Genomic DNA, 26,558 nt, shown 5'->3' with positions numbered 1-26,558 from the left:
ACAGTATGTTGAGCGGTAAGAATATTTCATTTATTTTCTATAAGGAGACTTCAAAGCAGGAACTGCAAGCAGATGTTCTGGTTTTGTGAACAGTCATCCTTGGCTTGAAAACTTCCACAGACCATCTCTTAAAACACTGGGGGTTTGTCTTACTGATTGTTGAGAGGAAATTTGCTGGGAATTGGGGGTTTCCTGTTAATTTTTCCTTGCTGTACTCTGAATAAAGGTTCAGTGAACTATGTCAGCTAAATTATGCAGTACCTCCTTTATAACACTGTCCTCCAGGGGAAAGGATGTGCAGGCAACCAGTTCACAAAGCCTTGCAAATGGTAGGCATCTGGGCAAAACTAGTCTGGAAACTTTATCCTTAGGGAAGGCAGAATTTGCAGTTGTATTTTTGTGTGTGTGAGCTTGTTGAAATACCTATAGCTAAAACCTCATGAAACTGAACACAAATATAAAAATTATCAACAAAACTTGGTCTCAGGTCACCACATGCTCTGTTTACCTTGTGGCTAAAAGTTGTAGAGGCTGGATATATGATCATAGACATAAATGACTGTTTACCTTTGGTATTGGCAAAGAACATGCACTATGATCCATGCTTTTTATTATGTATATAGCCTCACACCACAATCTTATGCATTTCTACTCAGAAGTCAGTCCCACTTACTTGTGCTTGTCAATGGCTTGTGCTTACTCCCAAGAAAGTGTGCAGCAGTGTTTTTCAAACTATGGGTCAGGACTGACTCGGTGGATCATGAGCCAATTTCAGGTGGTCCCTATTCATATCAATGTGTATTTTATTTTTGGTATATTAGACTTGATGCTGCTATACACTGTGACTGGATTTGGGGAACTGTTACAGATCTGATATGTTAACAGGCTACTGTGAAGATGATATTAGCAAGGATAGTCAATGGGGCTTACTCCCCGGGTAAGTGTGGATAGGACTGCAGCCTTTGGGATGTTCTGGGAATTTTTTTGAACAGATCAGAAGCTGCTTGGGAGGGTTAGAAAGGTTCTTCTTGTTCTTTAAACTTATACTTATTGCAGACTTTTAATTTACGGGCAGTGCAACCCTAACTTGTGCTTGGACAGGGAGGCCATCGGGTCTGCAGTGTATCCAGTGCAAGTTTCAGGGTGGCTGAAGTTCGGCCTCAGGCAAGGGGAAAAACATTCCCCTTACCCTCAGGGCAGCCGCAGTGGCCACAATGGGTCTATTCAAATCTGCGCCACCTAAAGAGGTTGCGCAGCCTGGAACCACTCTGTGCTTCCTGGGAATGAGAGTAGGATCTGGCATAAGTGCCAGATCCTGGTCCTGCCCATCTGCCCACCCATGGCCCACCTGCCCTCTCCCCGCCCCGGAACACCTCCTGACTGCCTTCTCCCCCCCCTCAACCTCCACGCCTCTCAGCTGGCATGAACTTATCAGTCTCAGTTGGCACAGATGCTGGATCTGGCTTCTGCGGGCTGGCATGTGTCCTTGCACCAGCCCAGCTGACTCACACAGAGGTGCAAATGTGCTTTACGGCACATTTGCAACCTTCAAAGGCCGGAGCAAGGACTGGGCGCGAAGTCTGGATTGTGCCTTTACTTACTTAATTGATTTGATTTTGTCATATTGAGGATGTTAAAAATTTTGATTGATTGATGATGATGTCACTTCTGGCCGTGAAATCACTACCCTCTTAATGACAGCACCTCTGGTGGGTCCCGACAGATTGTCATCCTAAAAAGTGAGTCCCAGTGCTAAAATGAGAACCACTGGTGCATAGGACTGAAGTCTCAGTTCTGCAGAGACACACTTATAATCACTCTCTCTCTCTCTCGTACTTTAATAAATACTAGCCCTTGGAATGTCTTCACAATGAAAGCACTAATAAACTACAGAAACTTTTATTACCAATGCAGTGCAAGCCTATGAATATCTACTCTGAAGTAAATTCTGTTGAGTTCAGTGAAGCTTTGTCTATGGAATTGCAGTCTTGAAATGTAAGCTCAGCTGATTCAAGCATATGTTGTGTTCCATTGTTTTTTCTAGTTATTCATGAAAATTCTGTGAAAGAGATTCCCAGAATCTCTGGAGTAGCCAAAGAGAAGCTCAAGAAATTGCTCGTGCACAAGAACAGTGTGAAAAAGCACGGAACCATCAAGAATGTGATTCCAGAACCCCCTGGGACTCTAGCTTCTAAAGTTCATGTCAGACCATTGGACTATGAAGACGGCATGTACATAGAAGAGATCTATGAGGAAGACAGTAAAGTCACTGGAGAGGCCAGGAGAGATGGAAAAACAGAAGAGAAAGTGGAAGTGAAGGAAGAGGATGGAGAAAGGCCTGACCTTGAAAATCAAACTGACCCCGAGAAGAAACTTCGAGGAGATGTATTTTGTAAGTGTCACCTACATTTATAGTTTTCAAATAAATTTGTGTAGAATTTTGGGAAACATTAATAGACTCACAATAGAATGTTATAGGTACTGCTACGTGACTGTATCTGAAAAGGACAAGAAATCTATAAAACACACGTATACTCAGCATTTATATAGCATTGTTTGAATCTTTAAAAGGTTTCACATACATTGACTCAGTAATCCTTTCCCCCAATTCTAGAAACAAGGTTAATATGATTAGCTTCATTCTGCAGCTGGATGGTTGAAACTAAGAGATAGTAGTTTGCCTGAGGCTACCTAGTTGGATCATGGTTTGAACCCATTATTGCCAACAGTAAGTCACTATAGGGAGTGGGGAGGGTGCGGAACAGAGAGGGGAGGGAGAGAAATGGGGAGGAAGCTGGGGTGGAACAGGGGGCAGTATCGGCAGCAACAGCATCGCCAATATCCTATCCCACTTCCAGCCCTCAACCTGCTTTCCTGGGTCCACTTGGATTTGATCCAGCTACGTTGCTGGTGCTGCTTGGGGACCAGAGACTTACCTTTGAGTAAGGAAACAAATGTTCCTTTACGCAGGCCTCTGGGACTGGCCCCCTCCAGGATGCAGTGCATATTCTGGTGGTGCAGTTGCTTTGGCAGGGGAGGGAAATGATAGCATTGGGCTGCTACTTACTTAATAGCTAGAATTTGAAGTTGTCCTTTTCTTCATGTACTTCTGATCTGAACCTGCTTGGCATAGAATCGACTGTTGTGCCTTTGAACTGTCTCTCTTTATGGCTACATGAATTAGATTTCTTTTACTTAAAAGCATTCAAACGCCTTCGTCACTTTAGCAAAGCACAATGTGATTGTTTGAATCATGGCCTTCACAATACTTTCAGCTTTGAAGTGCTTTGGAACATCATTAGCTTAAAGAAATAAGCAAAACAGTTTATATGCCTTTGCTGTTTTCATTTATTTTGCTTTTTAATATCATATGTTGATCAGGCCTGGATACACTCAGGAAACGTTACGACAATCCTCATTTATCAAAACTAGGCAAACAGTAAGATCTTTAATGATCTCTCTCAGTGTTTGCCAAATATTTCTTATAGACATCTGCCTGAGGGAAGGGTTTTAAAAAACATTCACTATTGGATGAGTTCTCCTTCAATACCACATTGGAATCTGCAGGCAGATCAGAGGCAGTCACACTGTGGAGAAGATGTGGAATGGGGAGATCTCCTTCTGGCAGCTGCTAGAATGTGTGGGACCATGTCACTCAGAGGTTAGAACTGGATCACATAAAGGTTGCCATCAGGCTGCTACTGAAAATGTTGGGTTTCATTCAGAGTAACACTTCCATTAATGAAAGCTCTCTCTGAGAAAAGAAGGAGCATTCCATTTGCGCAAAGGGTACAGTGTATTTGCGCCAGTCAAAGAGACTGTTTGCACAAGTGTAATGCTCTTTCTATTCTTGGAAGCATCAGTTCTTGGAAGCACCAGTGTGTATACAACCTAGTACCCCTAGGGCAGAGGTTCCCAAAGTGGGACTTCATGATGTCCCTGCCAGGGAAGCTCTGTAGCTGCTCCCTTAAGGACAGTGACTGCAGGAATGCAGTTGGGACAATTGTGCTGCTGTTGGGGAGGAAAGGGATTTTTATAACTTACAGGGGTCACTGCGTCTTGCCAGGGGGTCTGGGGAGCCTGCAGCCCCCCTCTGTGGCCTCCCAGCAACTTCAAAGTCTGTTAAAAGGAAAAAAAAATACTTCCTGTTTTCATTGCGAAACCAGATGTGTTTTTTTTCCTCCTTTTTACTGCACTTTGAAGCTGCCAGGAGGGCTTCACAGGGGCTCACAGGCTCCCCAGACCCTCTGGAGAACCATAGTGACCCCCAGTAAGTTGGAAAAACCACTTCCCTCCCAGCAGCACACTATCATCCTAATTGTTATATAGTGGGTCCATGCGAATAAAGGAAGGCATAGAGATAACAGCACAATATGTTTATTCCATCTTCAGAACAGAACCTGGCAATGAATCTCAAGGCAAACATCCCTGACTTTTTATAGCCTTTAGCTCCGCCCAGACTTCCCATGATTGGTGCAGTTGATACATTCACTAGAGGGCCAATCGGATGGTAGGATTTTGATCCATCACCCAATTGGCCAGCCGTAAGTCTGGGCCAGTCAGTTATGCAGGATTTCAATCCTGCATAACTTGCATAATAACACCCCCCCACACACACCAAAGTACAGTTCAAGGTTAACAAACATAGTCCTCAGAATGGCGGGGCTGTACTCGCATTCGCAAGGTGCAGCAAGGCTTTGGTATTGGGACCTCTGGTTCCTTAGACCGCTCTGGGGTTGGCACAGCTATGGCAGAGGGACTCCCCATAGGTCAGGGGTCGGCAACCTGTGGCTCTAGAGCTGCATGCGGCTCTTTCAGCTGTCTGCTGCGGCTCCTCCCGGTGAAAGTGGCAAAGGGGGTGACAGGAGGCACCTGTGTTGGGAGGGCAGGCTGCTTCCCTCCGCCCCCTGAGCTCACTGCCCTCCTCTCCCTCCACCCCCACCTGCCCCGCATTGGTTTCCCTTTTCAGTTTTGCCCGCTCTGCAGGCTTAAGCTCCCTGTTTTTCCCTTCCCCAACTCTCCAGCAGGACGCCCTCCTCCTCAGCCATTGCGAGCCCTTGCAGCCTGCCTTTCCCTGAGCAGGTCCCCACTCAGTGCAAGGAGAGGCTTTTCCTCCACAGCTGAGGAGACATCCTGTGTGTCTACTCAGTAGTAAGCCCCATTACAGCAGATGAAGCTTACTCCCAGGAAAGGGTGCCTGGGATGGCAGCCTTGGAGCCTGCTCAAGGCCAAGCGCAAGGACGGGTGAGTGGGAGCCTGTGCAGGTCTGTTCAAGAGCAAGCCCCCATGTAGTCCCTGGGCTACTCCCAGGAAGGTGTAGAGGGCTGTAGCCTCAGCCCCCTCCTGTGCAGGTCTACTCACAAGTAAGCTGTAGTCAGTGGGGCTTCCTCCCAGGAAGGTGTGGAGGGCTGTAGCCTCAGCCACCTCCTGTGCAGGTCTACTCACAAGTAGTCAGTGAGGCTTCCTCCCAGGAAAGTGTGGAGAGGACTGCAACCTGAGAGCTCCAACTTGTCTGCTCAGAAGTCCCATTGTAGTCAATGGGGCTTACTCCCAGGATAGTGTGGAGAGGGTTGCAGATGGAGGGAGGGAGGGAGGGAGGGCGGGCAGGCAGCCAGGGCAGAAGCTGGCCTGTGGCTCCCCCCAGCTCTGGCTTCTTCTCTTACCCACCTCTGGAGTCTGTGTCCTTTTTTCCTTCCAGCAGGGTGCCTCTGGAAGGTGGGAGGAGTTCTTTAGTATCCATGTAAGATAAGCAGATGTCATAACCACCATATATATTGGAATCCTGGAAGATCTGGTGAGGAGGTAGATGTGATGTCAGCAGTGGCCCCTTTAAGGGTAAGGCCTGGGTATCCCCGCAGAGTGTGCTGCACAGCTGCAGCCACTTGAAGGCAACAGGCCCCTCAGGGATATAAGGCACACCTGAGGCAGGAAGGGGGGGTGTAGGTTGGAGAAGGTGTACAGGTTGGAGGGGAGACTGACTTGCCTTATTGACTTTGGATACTCTGACTGATTTGACTGACTTACTTTGGAATCTGACCTTGGACTGTGACTTGGCTTATTGACTTTGGACTCTACCCTGGATACTCTGACTGACTTTGTGACTAAGGGACTGCTGGAGACACTGGGGTTTGGTGTGTGGCTGCTGTGTCCAAGACCTGCTGATAACCCAGGGTCTGCTGTAGTGGCGGGAGGCTGCTGGCAGGAGAGAGGACCTCTGCAGGTTGAACAGGCGAGCTACGCTGGAGGTGGGGTCCAGCAGGAGTGCAGGGCAGAACCAGGGTCATTTGTTGGGGGAAAGAAGGGGAGCTAATTTGCTTAAAGTGGGCATAATTCTCCAGACAGAGAATGGCCTTGGAATCAGGCAAAACACTATAGAGGACCAGGCGTCTGAAAACACAGGACAAGAATGTATGACAAAACTAACTAAAAGCTACAAGAGGGGGCTACATTATAAAAATGGGACCTATAAGAGCATAAAGGTTAAAAAAAACACCTATATATGCAGTGTTATCTTCATTTTAGATGTCAAAAGGGTTTTGTGGCTCCTGAGGTTTTTTTTCCTCCGAAAAACGGGTCCAAATGGCTCTTTGAGTGTTTAAGGTTGCTGACCCCTGCCATAGGTGCACTGACATCAGGTGGCTCAGATAAGTCCAAGGAGATCTCTGGTTCCTGCAGTAACACATCAGGAGTGATGGCCTCTCCGGTCTGTGGCAAGACCTGATGCTGGTTACCAGAGACTGGAATTGGCGCGGCGGGTGCTGAGTCAGCCAGGCAGTGGCGCATCTGGTCCACATGACAGTGGAGAGTCCGGCCGTCCTGGATGGCAGCCTCATATGAGACAGGACTGGTGACTAATGGCGGTTGCTGGGATCCATGCTGGGCCATTTGCATAGTTCCAGACATAAACTGGGTCACTCAGGCTGAACCCACGAATGGCCTCTTGTATCTTGGAAGTTGGTGGTCTTTCCGAAGTTCTGTCTGGCGCAGGATGAATGCCGTCAGCATCAAAGTCTAATTTGCTCATACTCTGGACCCCAGTTACCTGGATGCCGAGACGATCAAACCAGGCAAGGCCAAGGAGACTGGTGCGATGGCCCTCAACGACCACCAGATCCAGGAGCCCATCAAAGTGTTTATAACGAACCTGAAACTTACCCGCACCCTGAACGGGGATGCGGGTGCCCTGAAAAATCTGTAAGCAAAAGTCCAATTGGCTTGAGGCTGGGGCCCTTTCAAGGGCAAAGGTGCTGAAAAGTCTCTGTAGAAATAATACAGAGCGCTGATCCGGAGTCCACTTCCATTACGCAGGGAGACCCTTGAATTTCTACTGTCACATGAACCTTTTCCTTGGTTGGCAAATGGACGCTCCGGATGGGGTGCACTGAAGTAGTGTAGAGCTCTTCCTGGCTGACAGACTCCTGAAGAACTTTCTGGCTCCGAGCCCGAGAAGGCTTACTGTGACAGATGAAGGCAATATGGCCCCTCTTTCCGCATGCCCGACAAGTCATATTGCAGAACCGGCAACTCCGACGTTCATGCAGTTCCCTGCAGCTGGCACAAGGACCCCGGCTGGAGACCTCGGAGGCTTGCCACGCCCCGCGTCCAGGTGCTTGTGGTTCCTAGTGATCACTGCATCTCGACACACCTCGAGTAATTCATAGCACCTCCCCTTCTTCCAAAAGGTCTGAGGCCGTGTCCTCATAGCGAACTGCCTTGGCTTTTCAAGTTGTGGCTGGGCTGCGAGAGGCACAAATCTTCCTTGCTGCTTCTTCTGCTTTTTCAAACACCAGCACCTCCTTGACAGCCTCTTGAAAGGTCAGCTCTTCCTTTGCGAAGAGCTTCCTCTGAATCCTTTCATCCCGGAGGCCGCATATGAACCGGTTGAGAAGCATTTCTTCCAGGTCTTGGAATTCACATCTTCGTGCAAGATGACGAAGGATGGACATGTAAGCTGGAACAGACTCACTGGCAGCCTGATCTCACTTGTAGAAGGCATGGAGACATGCAATACGGGAAGGCTGGGGCGAGAAGAGATTCTTCAGCAGGGCCACGATGTTCTTATAACTGGTAGCCCTTAATTCTGCTGGTGCCACGAGATTCTGGGTGATTTCAAAAGTGGCAGAGCCACAGATGCTGAGCAAGGTGGCCCGCTTTAGGCAGCATCTTTGACTGCGTTGGCTTCAAGGAAGAACTCAAGACATTCTGCATAAGTGTCCCATAGCTCCAGGGATGCTGGATCAAATTCCTTGATGTGACCTCAGGTGGTCATTGTGGCAGCTCAGCAGGCTTATGGAAACAGGTCCTTCTTTCTTCGTCTGGGGTGACAATTCCCCGGTGATGAATCAGCTCTAAGCGAATCAGCTCTTGGTTCTAGCATTGTTAAGCATAATGGAATCAAATCCCACCCTTGTCGCCAGTGTTATATAGTGGGTCCGTGTGAATAAAGGAAGGCATAGAGATAACAGCTCAATACGTTTATTCCACCTTCAGAACAGAACCTGGCAATGAAACACAAGGCAAACACCCCTGGCTTTTTATAGCCTTTAGCTCTGCCCAGACTTCCCATGATTGGTGCAGTTGAAACATTCACTAGAGCAGTGCTATTCAAACTGGGGCGTCACAACACCCCAGCCTGAGGGCCCTGGTCTCTGGCCCCTTAAGGGGCGGGGGCAGCCTAGAGGCGGGGGGAAGGCAGCGGCGCGACCCCCAGGATTGCATCGCTCAGGAGGCTGCAGGGGCTTAGGTGCACTTACCCAAGCCTCCTGCAGCCTCCCCGGGGTGCAGGGAGCCCGGTGCGACTTCTGGCAGGGCTCCCCACAGCAGGGAAAGTGGATGCGGAGCGATTGCGCCCACAAGCCCCTGCAGCCCCCAGAGACTTCCCCCGCCCCCGCTGCCTCCTCCCCCCGCCCCTGCAAAGACTTACTGGCTCTCAAACTCTCCCAGAGAGTTTGAGAACCACTGCACTAGAGGGCCAAACGGATGGTAGGATTTCGATCCATCACCCAGTTGGCCAGCCATAAGTCATAAGCATTGCCATAAGCATATAAGCATTGACATAAGCCATAAGCCAAACCCCCCACCCCCCCACCCCCCCACACACACCTACAAGTTCCCAAACTCTCCTTCTGAGAGTTTGGGAACCTCTGCTATAGGTTGGATCATCCCTGTACCAACATGTTATGCACATCATGCTCTGTGCATAGAGCATAATGACATCTCATGTGACACTTTTACTCACTAAATGTTGTGGAGGAGTGAAAGGGAGAGATTCGGTGCTGGAGCTTTTTGGTGACAACTGCATGTTTCTTAGAACATCTGTGTGTTCGTCCTGTATGTTTAAGATAAAATGGTATTTTCCTGAATAACACATGGACCAAACAGTCTAGCATACAGTAGTAGTTGATTCAGGAAGGTTTAACTGTGTATGTTTTATTGACTGGTTTAATTTTTTGTTCTCCGGCGACTCATTCTTCCAGCTATAGTTTGCTGAAATACTGCTTTATCATTCCTGCATCCTACTCTGTTGAAGTGTCTAATTTATGCTTATTTACCTGCAAAACACAAGAGAATGTTTTAAAGTGGTATGACTAACCGCCCAATCCTTCTCAACTCTCTGCATCCCACAGGGGGAGGAGGTTGGCTTCTGGAAGTCTTCTCGGGGTTAAGAGTCATTTGTTCCCTTGCCCTGGGGTAAGAGTGCATTCTGAGGCATTACCTCAGAATGACCAGTGCAAGGGAGGGCACCAGGATGTAGGTCTTTTGTTGTCTTGTGTGCTCCCCGAGGCATCTGGTGGGCCACTATGAGATACAGGAAGCTGGACTAGATGGGCTTTTGGCCTGATCCAGCAGAGCTCTTAAGCCCCAGCAGCCGCTATGGGTCAACTCGTACCTGCACCAAAGATATCGCTGGTGCAAGTCCAACTTTATCTGTGCAGGTGGATCAGCCCAGGAATGGATAAGGTGTGCACCACCAATCTCGCCCCCTCCTGGGACTAATCCATCTGCCCCATCACTGTCCTGTTCAACCCCTTCCCTGCTCTCCCTCCCACTCCCTGTGTGGACTTACCTCCACTGGTGATTCGCTGGCATGCATCGGAAGGCTCCAGCCCTCCTCCAGCACACTGGCTGCTTGCACTGCTACAAAGTGCTTAATGGCTGCTTTGCGCCAAACAACACCAGCAGACTGCGTGTTTCACTGGTGCTGTATTTAGTTAGGATTCGGCCATAAAGCTCTTCCAGATGGATTTATTTTGTGCTGTGCTTGTTCCTCCAATCTCACCTTCTCTCAGAAGTCTTGCCAAAATGGCTTCTCCTCTAGCTGATGCTAGGAGCCTATAGAAATCAGGCAGCAGGAAGCACTCAAGTGGAAAACAGATAATCAACATTGGTCAGAACTTCATTGTTGCAGGAGTCATTTCTGACTTCACCTTCAGATGGTATCTACATGTAAAACTGTCACTGGACCTTGGAACTTAAAGGTGCCAGTCTGAAGAAAGTTAATATAGGCATCCTTAAGACCTTGCTTCTAACATTTTAACTTTTTTTTCTTTGAATAACAGGTCCCATTTTCACAAAATGCTTTGAAGTTCTGCTGGGCTTCAAAAGCATTTTGCTATGTTGAGTCAGACAAAGGTCATTGTCATGACACCTGTGCATCCATTTTAATGATGCAGATGTTTCATAAGCCACTGACCTCTCCACTTCATAAAACAAAGCCTTGTTTTGTTTCAGTACTGTAGAAAGAACCTAAAAATACTTCACAATGAAAGCAACATTAAATTTGGATATAAAATATTGCCTTTGTTGTCGTGAGGGAGTTTTTCCTTCACATGGAAGCATTCTGTAATTCAGTAAATAAATCATCCTGACTGTGGGTATCATTAGTTATCCTGTACATGCACCACTTCTCAGTATTTCATGGTTAAGGAGCTCTCCATCTTGCAGGTGTTTTTAGACTCACAGTTCCTCTTCCAGCTGTGACTTTACACTTACTTGCTTCTGATTCATGAAACAGAAAACAATGTTTTACATCTTAGCATTGGCATACCTGGGGGGGGCAAGTGTGTAAAGGCCCCAGGTGGCACGGGGGGGATGGCTCCGCACTGCCACCCACTCTCCTATGTTGACCACCCATGGTCTGGAGGTCCTGTACGCAGGCCTTCGGAGGACCAGAGGAGGTTGCGCTTGACCTCCTTAGCCCTCTAAAAGCTCCCCAATGGGTGGGTGACATTCTCGGGGGGGGGGCAGCATTTGGTCCCAGGCAGCACAGAGGCCAGGTTCTCAAGTGAACCTTAGCCTGAGGTAAGCTCATTATCTAACAGCACAGTCCTGTGCACATTTATTTGAAGTAAAACCCACTGTGTACAATGGTGCTTACTCACAGGTGTACATAAGATTGTGGCTTCAGCAATTTAAATCACCGCGAATCTTTGCAGGATACTAGAGAATGCAGAGTTTTGGCAATAACTTACAGCATGATTAGTATTTCCTGGAGTGCCCTTCCTATCTTCCATTGAGCTTATTTAACTGCCTCAAGGGTCTTTTGTGTGTGTTTCTACACATGTATGTCTTTTCAGAAGGGTGCAAGGGATTATAGAAGTTATTTTTTAAAGTAACATCTGTCCAGAGTTGCACATATGGTCTCTGAAGAGACCAGTCTGTTTTCAGTTTTGCAGAAATGCTAAAGCACATCTTTATGTACCAAATTATCTCTGTGAATCTTAGTACAAGTTTACATGGCTATGGTTTAGCACTGAACCAGGGCCTAGTTTTATGTACCTGAACCAAACGTGTGCCTGTCACATCCATGTAATTGGAGATAATAGCCCAAAATTGTCTGAAAGCACACACTGGGCTTCTGCTTCAGCTGTAGTTTTATGGCTGAAGTTACTTTTGAACAGTTTTATGGGTTTTAACCTTTGTTTCTTATTTATAATACTGCAAAAATTGCACTCGGAACAAAGAGTGCTGTAGTCAAACAGTGTTACAGGAAGTAGTGTTAAAAGAGGTATTTACTGTATAGTTTTGTCAAATTGTCATAGCTCAAAACTATACAGTGGGCCCTCCTTATCCATGGGCTCACACCTGCGGATTTTAGCCACCATGGATGCTGAGCCCACGCTTCAGAGGACCTCCCAGACATGACTGGAACTGACTTGTGGTTCACACCTGCAATTTCCAGTCATGTCTGAGATGTGTTCTGAGGCGTGGGGGGTCCCCATTGGCCTCCCCGTGCCTCAGAACACCTCCTAGAAGTGACCAGAAGTCACAAACGTGAATGGGAAGTCGCTTCCTGTCGTTTCCAGGAGATCTTCTGATGAAGCAGGGAGGCCAGCATAACCTCTGGATAGCCCAACAGAAAGTTCAGTAGGTCATTGCAATAACACAACCCTGCCTCCCTGAGGATGGGCAGCCCAATCCTGAGCTTCCCGGCACCCGCTGGAGCAGTGACGCCACTACCAGTGTATCCAGCAGGCACTGAGAAGCAACTGGAGGTCTCCATGGGGAAAGGGGGCTGTCGTACCCTTCACCTGGGGAAAGCCCCTAGCCCTGCAATGGGGTTTCTCAAGTCTGTGCCAGCTATTTTGCCAACGCAGACTTAAGAGACTCTGTGTTGTGCCTTCTGGCCTGACAAAGAGTTCAGGATATGGCAGAGCAGAGCTCTGTCGCTCCCACCCCTTTCCCACCCCTGTTCTTCCTCCTACCTCACTCTCCTTCCACCCTTCACCCACACCCTAGAGGCTGCACTGCCACCCAGCGGTTGCACTCACCCCAGGCAGCAACACCTCCTCCTTATGCTGGCACTGGGCCCAACGCCTGACTGGCATGAGCCCACACCAGTGTTCCCTACTCTGAGGATGCTGTAAACATGCTAGGGCTCAGTGCTGGCACTCAAGCTCAGCACCAGCACTGGGCTGCTTTGGGATTGGGCCCCCAAGCACCCACACATTTTGGTATCTGTGGGGGTCCTGTAACCGATCCCCCACAGATACCAAGGACCCACTGTACTTTAACAAATGGCATGTGAGCAGGAAATTATCTGCAGGCTCGGGACAACTCTGTCAAATCAGCCTATGTAATTTTTGCTGGCACAGCTATTATATGTATGTTATAAAAATGCAGAAATATCAATTCAGTTAACTAATCTTTGTATGTTTTGGGGGGATTAACATGATTTTTGTATTTCTTTTAAATTAGCTAAAGATGCTGCTGCCTTTGATCCTCTCCCAGCACAAAGAAAAGTTTCAGTACAAAAAGTAGAACTGGAAGGTAGGCAAATTTTTAATTTAAACATTAATTTTCATTGAGTGTTTTCATGGTAACATTTATTTGCTCAACTTCTGAGAAAAGGAATTAGTTTTTTTTTAAGTTAGTTGTAAGCTGCCTTCAGTTATTGTTGAGCAGGGTGAGATACCCATCTCCACTTCCTAAGCCTTCCTTGGTTTTTCACTGAGTTTCTACAAAACCCCCTCTTCTTACAGGCGTATATTCATGCTTTCTGTCTCCCCTTCAGTTTATTGCCCTCAACTGCCCTCATGATACTCACTGTGTTCTCTAATCTCCTCAGCAGTGCTTCTGTCTAGTCAGTCTTCAACTTCTGTGTGGTTCTTCCTTCTCATGCATACTGCTTCACATCTGCCTTAGGGCGCAATCCTAACCCCTTACGTCAGTGCTTTCCATCACTGGCATAGCGGTGCCAATGGGACATGTGCTGCATCCTGCAGTTGGGTGTCACTCATGGAGGCCTCCTCAAAGTAAGGGAATGTTTGTTCCCTTACCTCAGAGCTGCATTGCCCTTAGGTCAGTGCTGGAAAGCACTGACATCAGGGGTTAGGATTGCGCCCTGAATTGAATTTCACAGAGTGATGTGCGGTGAGGTCAGTGGCTGGGGGGTCACTTGTAGTGGTGCTGCAAGGCATTCTGGGGCACTGCCCAGCTGCAGTCAAAGGGAAGGCATGGTAATTGTTACTATCGAGGGAAAGACTAGCAGGGAAGCAGCGATGTGCTCATCCTCTTCTCTGATTACACAACCCCTCAAAAACTGGGTGAAGAGTGTGCAGTAGGGGCTTGCCTGAGGCTATTTTCATTGGAGTATGACAGATGAGGGTCTGCCCCCCCGACCTCATGTCCCTGATTTCACAGTGCAACCTAGTTTTATTTCTATATCAAGAAATATAACTGAAAATACTAGGTGAGGTGCATTGGCACCCAAAGATGCTTAAAACAGTGACATGATGGTGGCCACACAGGGCATGGGTGCTTTTGTGATGGACAGATACAATCACTTGCAACTCTTTGGGAATTTGTGCATGTTTGACTGGAATGTGTGCTAAACTCCAATCCTTTCCAAGGTGACCCAGGGGGTGCTCACATGTACCAACTCGATACCCTGCTTTTCCACATAAAATGAAGTACTCAAGGTGGCTTACACAATAGAATTATTACAGTTTTGGGACTGCTTCCTTGGAAGATATCCATATTTGCAATCAGGGCTCTAGAAAAAGAGAATGTCATCCACTCCTTGAATGCAATACAGCATCTTGTCTTTCCGTTCCCTAACCCTCCCAATCCTTCCTTCTTAGTGGACTGCAGCTTTGGTCGAGGGTCTTGTGTCTGGCAGCAAGATACAAAAGATGACTTTGACTGGAATCCCGCAGATCACGATAACGGTAAGTTAACTATAGCAGGAATCAAAAGAGCCCTGTGTACAAACTGGAAGAATATCTGCTCAAGGGGAGGGGAATACTGATTTTTGCACACATTGAAATGCACTATAGGAATGGTAAGTAAGCGTGCTATGTAGGATGAAAGAAAGTAACATTCTATTTCTCCTCTTCTGAATCCCTATATATATCCCCAGGTGATGGATATTACATGGCAGTTCCAGCTTTCATGGGGCACAAGAAAGATGTTGGTCGTTTGAAACTTCTTCTTACTGACCTCAAGCCAAAGAACTTCTATTGTTTGATTTTTAGTTACCGCCTTGCAGGAGAAAGAGTGGGGAAACTACGAGTAATCGTCGGCAACAGTAGTAGTAGCCCTACCTGGGAACAGAACACTGGCGATGATGAACGGTGGAGGACTGGACAAATTGAAGTGCACCTAGCAGCTGAAACCACTGTGAATGTAAGTGGGGCAAAAAATCCACTATTATGGCTAAGAACTAGAGAGAGCCAGCATGATGTAGTGGTTATAACATTGGGCTTAGACCAGGAAGATTCCACTCAGCCAAGAAGCTCCGGAAGTGACTTTGGATTAGTCAGTCTCCTGCAGCCTAATCTACCTCACAGGGCTGTGGTATAAAAGAAAGGGGACAAGCTGTGTATTTGTCCTGAGCTCCTTAGCAGAAGGATATATAAATGTGGAAATAAATAGTTCCATTTCATTCTGACTAGTGTATCCTGGCTATAAGGAACTCTTGCCTTCAAAGGCAAAATGCCAGCTGCTGGGATCAGCAGTGAGAGATGATTATTGTCTTCCAAATCCTGCTTGCATAATTCTTGAAGGCATCAGGTTAGCTCCTGTGACCAGGTGAACCTTTGGTCTGATCCAGCAGGGCTTGTCTTATATAGTGGACTTAAATGGAGCACAGTAGTTTCTTTTTTTTTTAATTAAATTTTTTTTAATAGAACACACACAGACATACAAACATATGACATACATTTAAGAGTGCTAAATACCATATACCATTACTAATTAATCATACTAAACCTCCTAATCTGTTTGTTCATTTACTTCTACCTCTTATTGATTTATCCTTTTATTTATATCATATAAGATAAGTTCTTCCTAATACCCTATACTATATTTTCTAAATATTCACTTTCTAACAGACATAAACTAAATTCAATTACTCATTAATATTAAAACAAAATAATCTAATTATCAGAATATAACAAAATCAACAATCTTTTGTGATCGATTCTTTACTTTAATATATATAAAGTTATATATATAAAGTAATAACCACATATAAAACAGTTCTTCCATCTACATCTACCTCTTCTAATCATTTATACATTTCTTATACCATATATAAAAATTTTCAGACTCCCCATAATATACATTCTAAATATTGACTTTCTGTCAATCCTCAGCTAATTCAATTACTCATTAATATTAGTAAATAAAAATAATCTAATTTCCAAACTGTGATGAAACCAACAATCTCTTATAATATCTTCTTTACCATTCTCCAATCTGATTACATTTTTTTCCCCTTTGGTTTAATAGCCACATATAAAACAGTTCTTCCACACATTTATTTCCAGGTATTATTATTTTTTTTTAATACATTCTAATTCATATTTATCAATTTCATATATATATAGATATAGATAGATAAGTTTGAGCCATTGTTATTAACTAAGTAAATCCTCTAGTTTTCTTTAACCCTCAGGTTAACCCTCAGGTTTCTTTTTCTTTCTTACTTTCTATTTTTTCTCCTGTAATATCTTTAATAGTTTATTTCTATAACAGAGTCTAATAGACCCGCACTTTCTTGTATAAAATGTGTTCATTCTTCCAGTTAACTGGGATGTATTTTCTCCTTTTTGTTCCAACAAAGTTTGTATTTTGTGCATCCATGTTACTCTGTCCATCTTATCTATCTTGATCTCCATCAGCACCTGCTCTTCATCCTGTAAATTTCTTGCCATGTCCGTTCTTCTGATGGTGGTTCCGTCCCTCACCATCACTCTTTCCACTTTGTTACACCCTTGTTCAACTTCTGCTTGTTTCTTCACATCTCCCAGTTGCTCCTTGCACACACCTATCTGTTGGGAGAGAGTCTCCAAACCAACTTGAATCTGCAAATACCAACTCAGCCGCTGTCGTCCGATTGCAAGCAATCTCTCCATGTTTGTCAACACTTTTTGTGTCCAAATTTCTGAAACTGATTCCATCTTGCAATTACTCTCTAATCCACTAGATGACCACAGCATATTATTCTCCTTACTTCCACCATTTCAATATGGTTCTGCTAACCGCACATTCCATAAATTCCTCTTGTATCTCACATTCCATTGAGGTTAGTGAAGAGAGAAGTAGGATAAAAAAAAAACAATTTTACAGTTTCTAATATTCTGATACAAAGAAGACAAAACTTTCCCAGATGTAATAAGAATTATGTCCAAAGATAATTCTGAATTTTAATCCACAACCAAATTGTAATTGTATTTATAGTCCACCACCGATTTATTCCACTATAAATAGAAAGAGCACTTCCAAAATCCTTAAAAAGTCTCTCATTAACGCCTCCAATATATCCAGGGCTTTTAGCCAAATCAGTCAATCAGAACCGGGGACAATATTAATACTTACTTATCTAAATTTCCAGCTTGAACTTAATGCTTCACGCTTTTCTCTTTCATATGGTATCTCAGCAGCGAGCCAGCAGCTTAATTGCAGATCACTGCACCTCCCCCATTGCTGCCTGTAACGGTTAGATTTCTCCTGAGAAGAAAGCCCCCCCCCCCAGTTGGGCTTTCAATCTCCCAGGTATCTTGCACCGTAGCAAATCTTGTCTCTCCTGACAAGATCATTCAGATCCTATTCAGATCTGCAGTTTTTTGAGGAAAACAAACTGTCTCACAGGAGCCCCTGGAGACATGTCTGTTCATTCACTGTTGGCTCCTCCCTCCTCTGGAGCGCAGTAGTTTCAAGGCTTCAAAGATAGGATGTCACTGAAAATACAGAAAAATTTTAAGTACTCAAATTGTAATAGATCTGGTGCTTGGGTTCTTAAGATCAGAGCCCATAAAAAGGCCAGAAGGCTGGATGCTACTATATTATAACAAGAGCTCCCATTATGAAACCCTGCTTCTTAAATTGGAGGATGATCATATGATGGGGCTGGAAAACTAGCTCAGTGATGGAGCACCTGCTTTGCATTCAGTAAGTTTAAGTCATCTCTAGACTGAGATGGAAAGTCCCATCAGAAATCATAGAGAGTCTTTCCTAGTTAGTGGGAGGACACTGAAATAGATTGACCCCTGTGGTCTGAATCAGTAGACTGTTCTTGAGATGGCAAAGTATTTAGTGAACTGAAGTGCATACAGTCAGCCCACATTTTATGCAAGAGTAAGAGTCATTCCAGAGAGTCAGCACATAAAGCTAAAGCCATACATACTCAAAATTGCCATGAGAAGCCCTTAAATTAAAAAAAAATGTACTGTCTGTTTAAAAATTACAAGAAGCCGGCAGAAACTGAAAGCGGAAAGAACAGCAGCTTCATTCTCTGATCTCAGGGTCACTGCCGGACATGTATTAAGTAAGTGGAATGGCTGGAAGAACCACACAAACTGTTGTTTTCCTCTGTTTGTTTGCCAAGTGTGTGTAATTGAGTTTGCATGAGTAAAGTACCCCTAAGATGCGATTCGGCTGTATTTTTTGAGACTGTGTTAACAATCAAACCTTTTGGAGGGAGCATACAGGACCTGTTCCTAGTTGGCACCTCTTCACTAATACTGTTTGTTTTTCCATTCTGACAGATCACTTTTGAGGCAGAACGTGGGAAAGGCAAAACTGGAGAAATTGGGGTGGACACTGTTATGCTGTTTTCTGGCCTGTGCCCTGAAGACCACTTGACATTTGATATCTGATCCTGTTATTATGATCACTATAATTCTATAGTTTTCTATAGAAAACTTTGCTGTACTAATTCAGAATTTTGTAACACCATGACCTAGATAAAATACAGACCTGGAAATGCAGATCTTGAAACTTGTTACAGACAGAAAAACTGACATGTCCAAAATGTCTGTCTTTAGGTCATAGTATATAAAATATACTAAACATTGTTTTATGTGTAGCTGTACTGTATTATATCATTCATGGTCAGGATCTATATAATGTGAAAATATTTGTGTAGCTTTTCTGTAAGAAATGTGCTTTATTTTGTATAAAATTCCTTTTTAAAGTAAATTCCTGATGTGTATTTCCCACATCTCTCCACAAGACTGAAGAAAGATAAAAGAAAGATTTCTGAGAATATTTAGAGATAACACATTGGCACAGCACCACAGGTACACCAGCATGATTGCTGTGATCAGCGTTGGCAGACCCCAGTGCAAGTCCTTCCAGTGCCTGAGGTGGTGCTGTCAAGTAGGATACTACCCCCTCCCACACTGCTCCATTCTCCACCCTTTATCCTGTTGAAAGGCAGGGAGGGTAAGCAGCAGTTGTGCAACAAAGTGAAGGGGGCATCGTGGTGAAGAAGGGCAGAAATGGTCTGGTAATGGAATGTTGAGGGGGCTGGAGGGCACTCCCACTGCTTCCACCAATCCATTTTCTGAGACGGCTCTCACCACACCTCATTGGTGGACTGGCTTTGAGAGTCAGTTCCAGGGTTTGGAGGGACTTCAGACCAGACACCCTCAATGGGCCCCTCTCCCCAATGTGAACCTCCTTTCTCCTTGCTGCCATGGTTCCCACCTGCTACTCCCCTTCACCACCAGTCACATGAGACCAGGCACATGAGAAGTTGAGCAAATGGGGGCTGCTGCTCTTCTTCCTCATGAACATTGTTCAATTTTCCCCTCTTGTTCAAAGAGAAAGGAGAGTGAGCAAGTGGCATAAGGAAGAGGAAGCATCAGCAGGGGCATGTGCAGGGCTGTGGGCACATGCCTGACCCTGCCAACCTCTGATGCCAGTCTTGACATATAAATACATAAAGTGCTAATGAGAGGTGACCAGAACACTACAGCACAGTGTTGGCACAACCAGTGGCATCACTAGAGTGCGTGTCACCCGGTGTGGGAGGCCAACACGTCACCCCCTTGCAGTGGGCGGGGCAACACTCCAGGTGTTGGGCATGGTGATCTACCATCATCCTGCCCCCACTGGTTTTTTGGCTCTACACTTTGATAGAAAAAAGATATTTCAATGCAGTTTGTTTCATTGCATTCTGCATTAAATTACACGTTAATTGAAATATAACATGATGGTATTATTTTTACAAACTGTGATTTTAGTGATTTTGGTCATTAGTGGTGTCACCTCCCTCCAGGGTGTAAACTTACTAACATCTTATTGGAGCAGTTCTCAAACTTTTAGCACTGGGACCCACTTTTTAGAATGACAATCTTTTTAGAATGACAGAACCCATCACAAAGCAAATTAAAATAAATAGTTATAAATAATTAAAGTAAAACAAATAATTAAATAAGGGGAAGCCAACCCTGTTCCACCAACTGAATTTTCTATGTAGCCTGCCTGCAATAACACCCCCCCCCCCAAAAGAATCAGTAAGATTTTCACCCCTACCCAGTACCCAGTTCAATTTAAGTTTTTATATTTCAAGCATATCACTATCAGGACCCACCTGGCTTTACAAGTCTGAGAGCCTAAGCCTATGCCTGTCTACTCAGAAGTAAGTTCCATTATAGTCAATGGAGCTTACTCCCAGGAAAGTGGATAAGATTGCAGCCTAAAACAGAAAAAGATTCACCTTACCCTGTCAAGCCTCTGTTTCATTTTTTTTATTGGGGGGGGGAAGGCTGCCTTCTGGAGCATTTTTTGAGTTCCAGTTGCATCAAATCAGGACCATTCTGGTGGCCTCACATTTTCCTTTGCCTGACCTGCCCAGGAGCAAAGGCACATTTGCTTACTCAAGAGTAAACACGACCATGTGGCTTAGTTTCGCTTTCCATAGGGCTCAATACATTTCCCAGCTTGGAGGAGGGGACCTCCTTCTCGGATGTTTTTGGGGAGCTACATACATTGGATCAGGACCATTCTGGTGTTGTTGGATTTCTCTCAGCCTGGTGGACTAAGGCAAGTTCACCTATTCGCGAGTAAACGCATGATACGGTTTGGTTTCACTTTCCGTAGGGCTCCATGCATTTTTTGTTCTCCAGTTTTTTGGCCATAACTTGATATAAAGGAGATATTTCACTCTGGTTTTTTGCATTGCATTCCGCTGGCAATTCCACATCTGACGGTATATAACATGATAGGGTTACTCCTAACCACCGCGATTTTAGCACTTCACTTCCCCAGTGCGCGTCACCCGGTGCGCCCCGCACTCCCCTAGCAACACCACTGGGCACAACACAGATGTGCCTAGTGCCTCCTCAAAGGTGATGCAACTCCCAGAAGCCTATAATAATATTTAGTTTGAACCTTTTTTCTGCCTAAAACTTGAGTTTCTACTTGAGTTTCTACTGCTCACAATGTTATTCTAAAATAAATATGCTGAATCGTGAGGCTGTCTGTCTTTCCTCTCTAGTAAACCCAGATGTGTCTATAGAAAATGCATCCTCTGGTACAATGGATGAGGCAGGGTATTTTCTAAATGTAATTTTTCTAAATGAATGAAACCTTACCTTACTGACCTGGTGGAACTTACATCTTTGTGCCATCATCTATACCAGGGAAACATAAGGCTTTAGACAAAACAGTCCTAAAGTAATTCAAGCAATGACTATAATCCACAATACTCGGCATAAATGAAGCACCAATAGGTTCTAGAAACTATAGAAAGTATTGTCATGGGTTCATGTGGAAAAAGGAAAGCAGGGATACGGAATGGGTGTGGTACCCTAACCACTAGGAACTATTCCTCCTCTGTCAGCTTGCCTTCTTGCTGCCTTCCCTGACATGTGCCGTAAGTTCTAATGACATAGGTCAGGGTACTGATGTACTGCAACATGAGGTGAAAGGAGCTCAAATCCTGTTCCTGAGAGGTGGCATTGTTTCTATCTTTCAATCCCTTTCAAAGATTTATACTTTTTATACCTTTGCATATTGTATGAGTATATAAGCATATTAATTTTATGTTCAGTATGCTTGTTAACCACTTTAGGAAAAGGTGAAGAAGCAACACTGAAACGTGTGCAGAAAGTGTGTGCCAGTGGTTAAGAACAGCATGCTTGCCATAATATTGCAAGCAGAAAGGGCTTATTGCTCACAAGAGAGCCTGAGCTGATGTCAAGAAATCACTGTACTCTTTTTGTAGAGATTTATTTTCATCCTGATTCTTGAGACAGATGTTTCATCTGGCTAGGGTCTGCTTGATTTGGGAAACAGATAATTCTGCCAAGAAATTGGATCCTCTTTTTCTGTGTTCTCTTCCATGGAGGGATTAAGGCCCACAAATATTGGCCGATGGAAACTACAGAGTACATGCTCCAAGAATATTTTGATTTAGATGCAACATCCCTTGCCCTGGCTACCCCAAAAATTCCACACTCAATTTTGTACTTTGGTTGTTTCTACCTCTTCATTTCCACATGGATACAACTGACTTTCATTTATGCTCATGAACAGTTTTGCAGTCCAGTATGTTCAATCCATCTGTTTGTTTGAGATTAACTGGTTTCCATCTTTTGGGACTATTTGAAAAAGAAACAGTTCTGGGGGAATATATTTCACCCTTTTGGCACAGACATTATGCAAGTCAGCAAAAAAAATATTGAGATATTTGCTGAAGGAGGACATCGTGAGCTAATGACATTTCATTTTCAAGTGGATTAGTACAGCATTACAGGGCTGGAATCTAATGATGGGTTAGAAAGGTCCCGTGCACACATCCATGAAGGGGGAAAAATTTTTTTTAAGGAAATATAGATTTTTATTTGAAAAGTTTCATACTACAATAAATAATACAAAGGAAAGAAATCACATTTTACATTTTCAACTACGCCACATTACATCAGCTGTTTAACTAGAACACAGATACATCACGTTATAGGTGGATTCACCCCATCTAACCACTCCCACCATTTTTTCCACCTGTCTCTACCGGTTCTCACCCTTTCGTAAGCCGCAATGCCATATACTCTGGAGACCACAAAGTGGACCCATCCCTGCGTGTTGGTGGACTTTTTCTTTATTTCTTTGCCCCTTTGGATGCCCAGCGCAAAAAGGACATACAGATTTATCAATCTTACCGTAGACCACGGCACCTCCCACCTATTGTCTCCTCCCCTCCGTTGTCCCGCATTACTCGTCCTCTTGGGCCCCCTCTTACCTCCTGCTGCCTCCTTCCCAGAGATGATAGTCTCCCAGGCCTGTTGGGCCAGTTCGGGCCTCTTAAAGGCCCTCGCTACACCCCTCCACAACTCCTTTGCCGGCGTACACTCTTGGACGAAATGGGCTACCTTTTCTATCAGCAACGGGGCGCCTACCAATCTAGAGGGTCCCGAACCTGAACAGGTCGGCCTCTTGCACCTCTTCTGATCTTCTTGCAACCATGGGTTTGCCGCTCCCACCCTCAGGACCTGATGGAAAGCCCTCCACCTTAATTCCCATAAACTAAAGGGGATTCTGTTCTCGCTAAAGGCGCTGTGCGCCACATCCTCCTGCAAGAAGTACATGGAACGGTGCATCTTACTTTGCTGTTTCTCTTGGTGAGGCCTCATGATAAACTCCTGTACTGTCATTTCATACACGTAACGCTTGAGTTGTTTCCCTTCCAGCCCGCTGGTTTTATACGGCTTGGCCAAGAGCCCCATCTCCTTCATCAGAGTCACTGCCTCCCTCATGTACTCTGGTAAAGATCATTTTATTGCCTGAGTGAGTACTTATCCCGTCTCTTCTTTCACCCACCATTTCTGTCCCCAGGTCGTCTTTTCCCAAGTGTCTCTGAATTGGGCCCATACAGATGTAAAGGCTCCCCCTTCCTGCGGCCTCTGCCTCCATTTTGCCCAGTTGCCAAAGTTATAGGAGACAAAGGTCACCAAGAACAAAGGTCCCAGGGCCCAAACCCCTAGTCCTCCTCCTTTCACTTTCTTATATGTCATCACTCAGGCAAGAGGGAAGAAGGCAGTGCCCCACAAGAAAATAAAAACCTAATGGGTAACCTTGCCCACCACCTGTTTCGGCGGGGGATAGATCGCTGCCAAATTGGACACCATTGGAACGCAATACACGTTGACGTAACGCACCCTCTAGTACAGGTTCAAGTTCCATTTTTTCCAACTCTTCAGTTTTTCCTCCACCTTTCCAGTTCCAGCCCAGTTTCCAGTTCTCTTCCCACCCTTCGTTTCAGTCCAAAAATACCTAAAATTTTTGCAGATTCCACCTTTTGAACCTCTTGTTTCCTTTCCTCCATTTCAAAAACAGCTCCCATGGCCCTCACCTCTATGTTTTTCCCCCTCGACCCAAGAGAATAACATTTGGTTTTATCTTCACTTATCACCACTCCCGAGGCCCTGCTGTATTCATCTATTATTCCCTTCAATGTCTCCATCTCACCCACTTCTCTAACCATAACGTACACATCATCTGCGTGGGCTACCGTTTTTATGGCATTCCCAGCCTCTGCACTATTCCCTTCCCCACCCATGGTGATTCCCTTTATTCTGGGCTCTGCCTGGAGTATGGCCAGCAATGGATCTAACGCCAAAACATAGAGGAGCGGGCTCAATGGACATCCTTATTCTATGGGTATGATTTTTCCCTTCCATCCGTTTACCTGCGGCATAACCGATGCCTGCTCATACAGAGTTTTTATATAGTTTATGAAAACCTCTGGGACACCCTTAGCCATCAGCGTTTGCCAGAGATACTTTCTGTTTATTCTGTCAAAGGCCTTAGATTGGTCCATTTGTAGAAGTATCCCTTTCCACTCTCCCTGCTCCACCACCTGAAAGATCTCTCTAATCAGAACTAAGGAATCGGTCATCTTCCTCCCTGGGACAGCACTAGTCTGGGTCCTCATAATCAACTTAGGGGCTATTTTGGAAAGTCTGTTATTCAAAATCTTTGCTAAAATCCTATAGACGATGTTTGTCAGAGTATTGGGCTTCCAGTTCTTAGGCAGAGTAGGGTCCCCCTCTTTATAAATGAAGGTTAAGATTCCTCCATAAAAACTGTCTCTAAATTTGTCCTCCTCCCGTAAGGCTCTATTAAAAGCCACGGCTAGGGGTTCGGCCAGCTCTTTCTGAAACAACTTATAAAAGGTGTAATTCAGTCCATCGGGACCCGGAGCAGCGCCGTCTCTTCCCTATCTTATCACCTCCAGCACTTCATCTTTTGTTACGGGTTTAGTCATCTCCTCAGCCTCTTCCTTACTGGGTGAGTCATAGGCATCCCTAGGCATTTTAATCAAAAAGTCAGTCATGGTTTGCTCTTCTATCTTTTTCTCAGCGTACATTTCCTCGTATGATGCTCAACATCTCATCGGTTGAGTATTTTATCTCCTCTCCTCCCGACTTTCGAAGCCCTTCAAAGTTCCTGATCATCCTTCCCCCCTTCGTTTCTTCTCCCAGTCTTCCTGCTCCACAATTGGCCCCTTTGATCCGTATTTCTGCTTTTGTATTCTGGCCTCCCTCCATCAAATTCAGCCCATAAGGAATACCCATTTCCATTCCAGCCCTCCCAACTATAAGCGGGGACAGCACACACAATTCAGTAAGAGCATCATATGCAATGCTATCCATGTAATTCTCTTTAAGTATTATTATAGATCACTAAAATATTGTATCATTTTATTGGGATCAGGTCTCCTTTTTATTTTGCCAAACTACAGAATTGCAGAAGCCAAACAGCAATTGTACAGAAATGAATCAATTCAAATTTGGTTAGCTGTTTCACAATGCTGCCCTCTTGTGATTCATCTATGTAATGTTGTGTTAATCCTGCATCTAAAACAGTGTTCTCAAACATTTTAGCACCAGGACCCACTTTTTAGAATGACAATCTGTTGGGGCCCACTGGAAGTAATGTCATTAACCTGAAAGTGGTGTCATGGCATCATCGATTTAGGCTTGAATCCATGTTATTTTTCATAGCTCAGAATTCAAACATTTCAGCTTAGAAGTCCAAGCAGAACACAGATTTGAATCTTTCTCCAACCACACAGCCCTCCCCCTTTTCCAGTGTTTCACCTTCCCACCTACTCAGGGCAAAGCAATTAAGCCTCTCTCCCAGGCTGGCCTTAGAGCAATGTGGCCTATGTTGTGACATTGGGCCCTGTTCTCTGAGGGGCCCCACACTGGAACAGCAGGTGGATCTTCCCCTGCTGCAGTCAGCATCTGGCAGCCTGGGAGGACAGTCCAGCGAGTGGAGTGTAGGCTTGCTTGTCCTCCCCTGGGACTGTTTGGCCTGAAATGGGCCTTCCAGAAGTAGTTGGCGGTGACGTTATGTCATTGCCAACTATTTCTAGGTACCATGCTTTACACATAGCAACACAAGCATCTGGCTCACCACGGCTGCAGTTGCCATGGCCGCCTGGTGAGTGGGGGGGGGGCTGCGTGAGCAGCCCACATTGGGCTCGGCCAGTCCTAAGGCTGGCCCTGCTTTCTTTCTCCCTCCTGCCCAGTAGCTCCGTACCCTGTATTTTCAGCTCTGTATTTTCAATGGCAGCTGAGTTAGGTGCTATGCAACCCACCTGAAATTGGCTCACGACCCACTTAGTTTGAGAAATGCTGATCTAAAGTATTTCTCCCATGGGCAAGTAAGGGCAATGCTGCATATATTCCCACTGGTAATAGAAATAGAAATTGCAGGTAAAAAAACAAAATCATCTACTCTGATTAACTCCCATGAGTACTGTAATGCCCAAATCTCAGACGTATGGATTTTAGTCAGATCTGAATGCCCAGATGAACTCT

General features: G+C 45.2%; 1 protein-coding gene across 1 annotated transcript in view; it reads left to right on the top strand.

Annotated features, from left to right (window-relative positions):
* Positions 1–18,602, top strand: part of EGFL6 (EGF like domain multiple 6) — a 47,425-nt gene extending 28,823 nt beyond the window's left edge. The window contains exons 8-12 of the mRNA XM_066621316.1: positions 2,045–2,392; positions 13,198–13,269; positions 14,583–14,669; positions 14,861–15,126; positions 18,492–18,602. Of these exons, the coding sequence (XP_066477413.1) occupies positions 2,045–2,392; positions 13,198–13,269; positions 14,583–14,669; positions 14,861–15,126; positions 18,492–18,602 (884 nt within the window). The remainder of the gene's footprint in view (positions 1–2,044; positions 2,393–13,197; positions 13,270–14,582; positions 14,670–14,860; positions 15,127–18,491) is intronic.
* Positions 18,603–26,558: the final 7,956 nt, after the last annotated feature.

This window comes from Tiliqua scincoides, chromosome 3, assembly GCF_035046505.1.
Source record: "Tiliqua scincoides isolate rTilSci1 chromosome 3, rTilSci1.hap2, whole genome shotgun sequence".
Classification (NCBI taxonomy): Eukaryota; Metazoa; Chordata; class Lepidosauria; order Squamata; family Scincidae; genus Tiliqua; species Tiliqua scincoides.
This window is presented reverse-complemented; position numbering and strand designations above follow the sequence as displayed.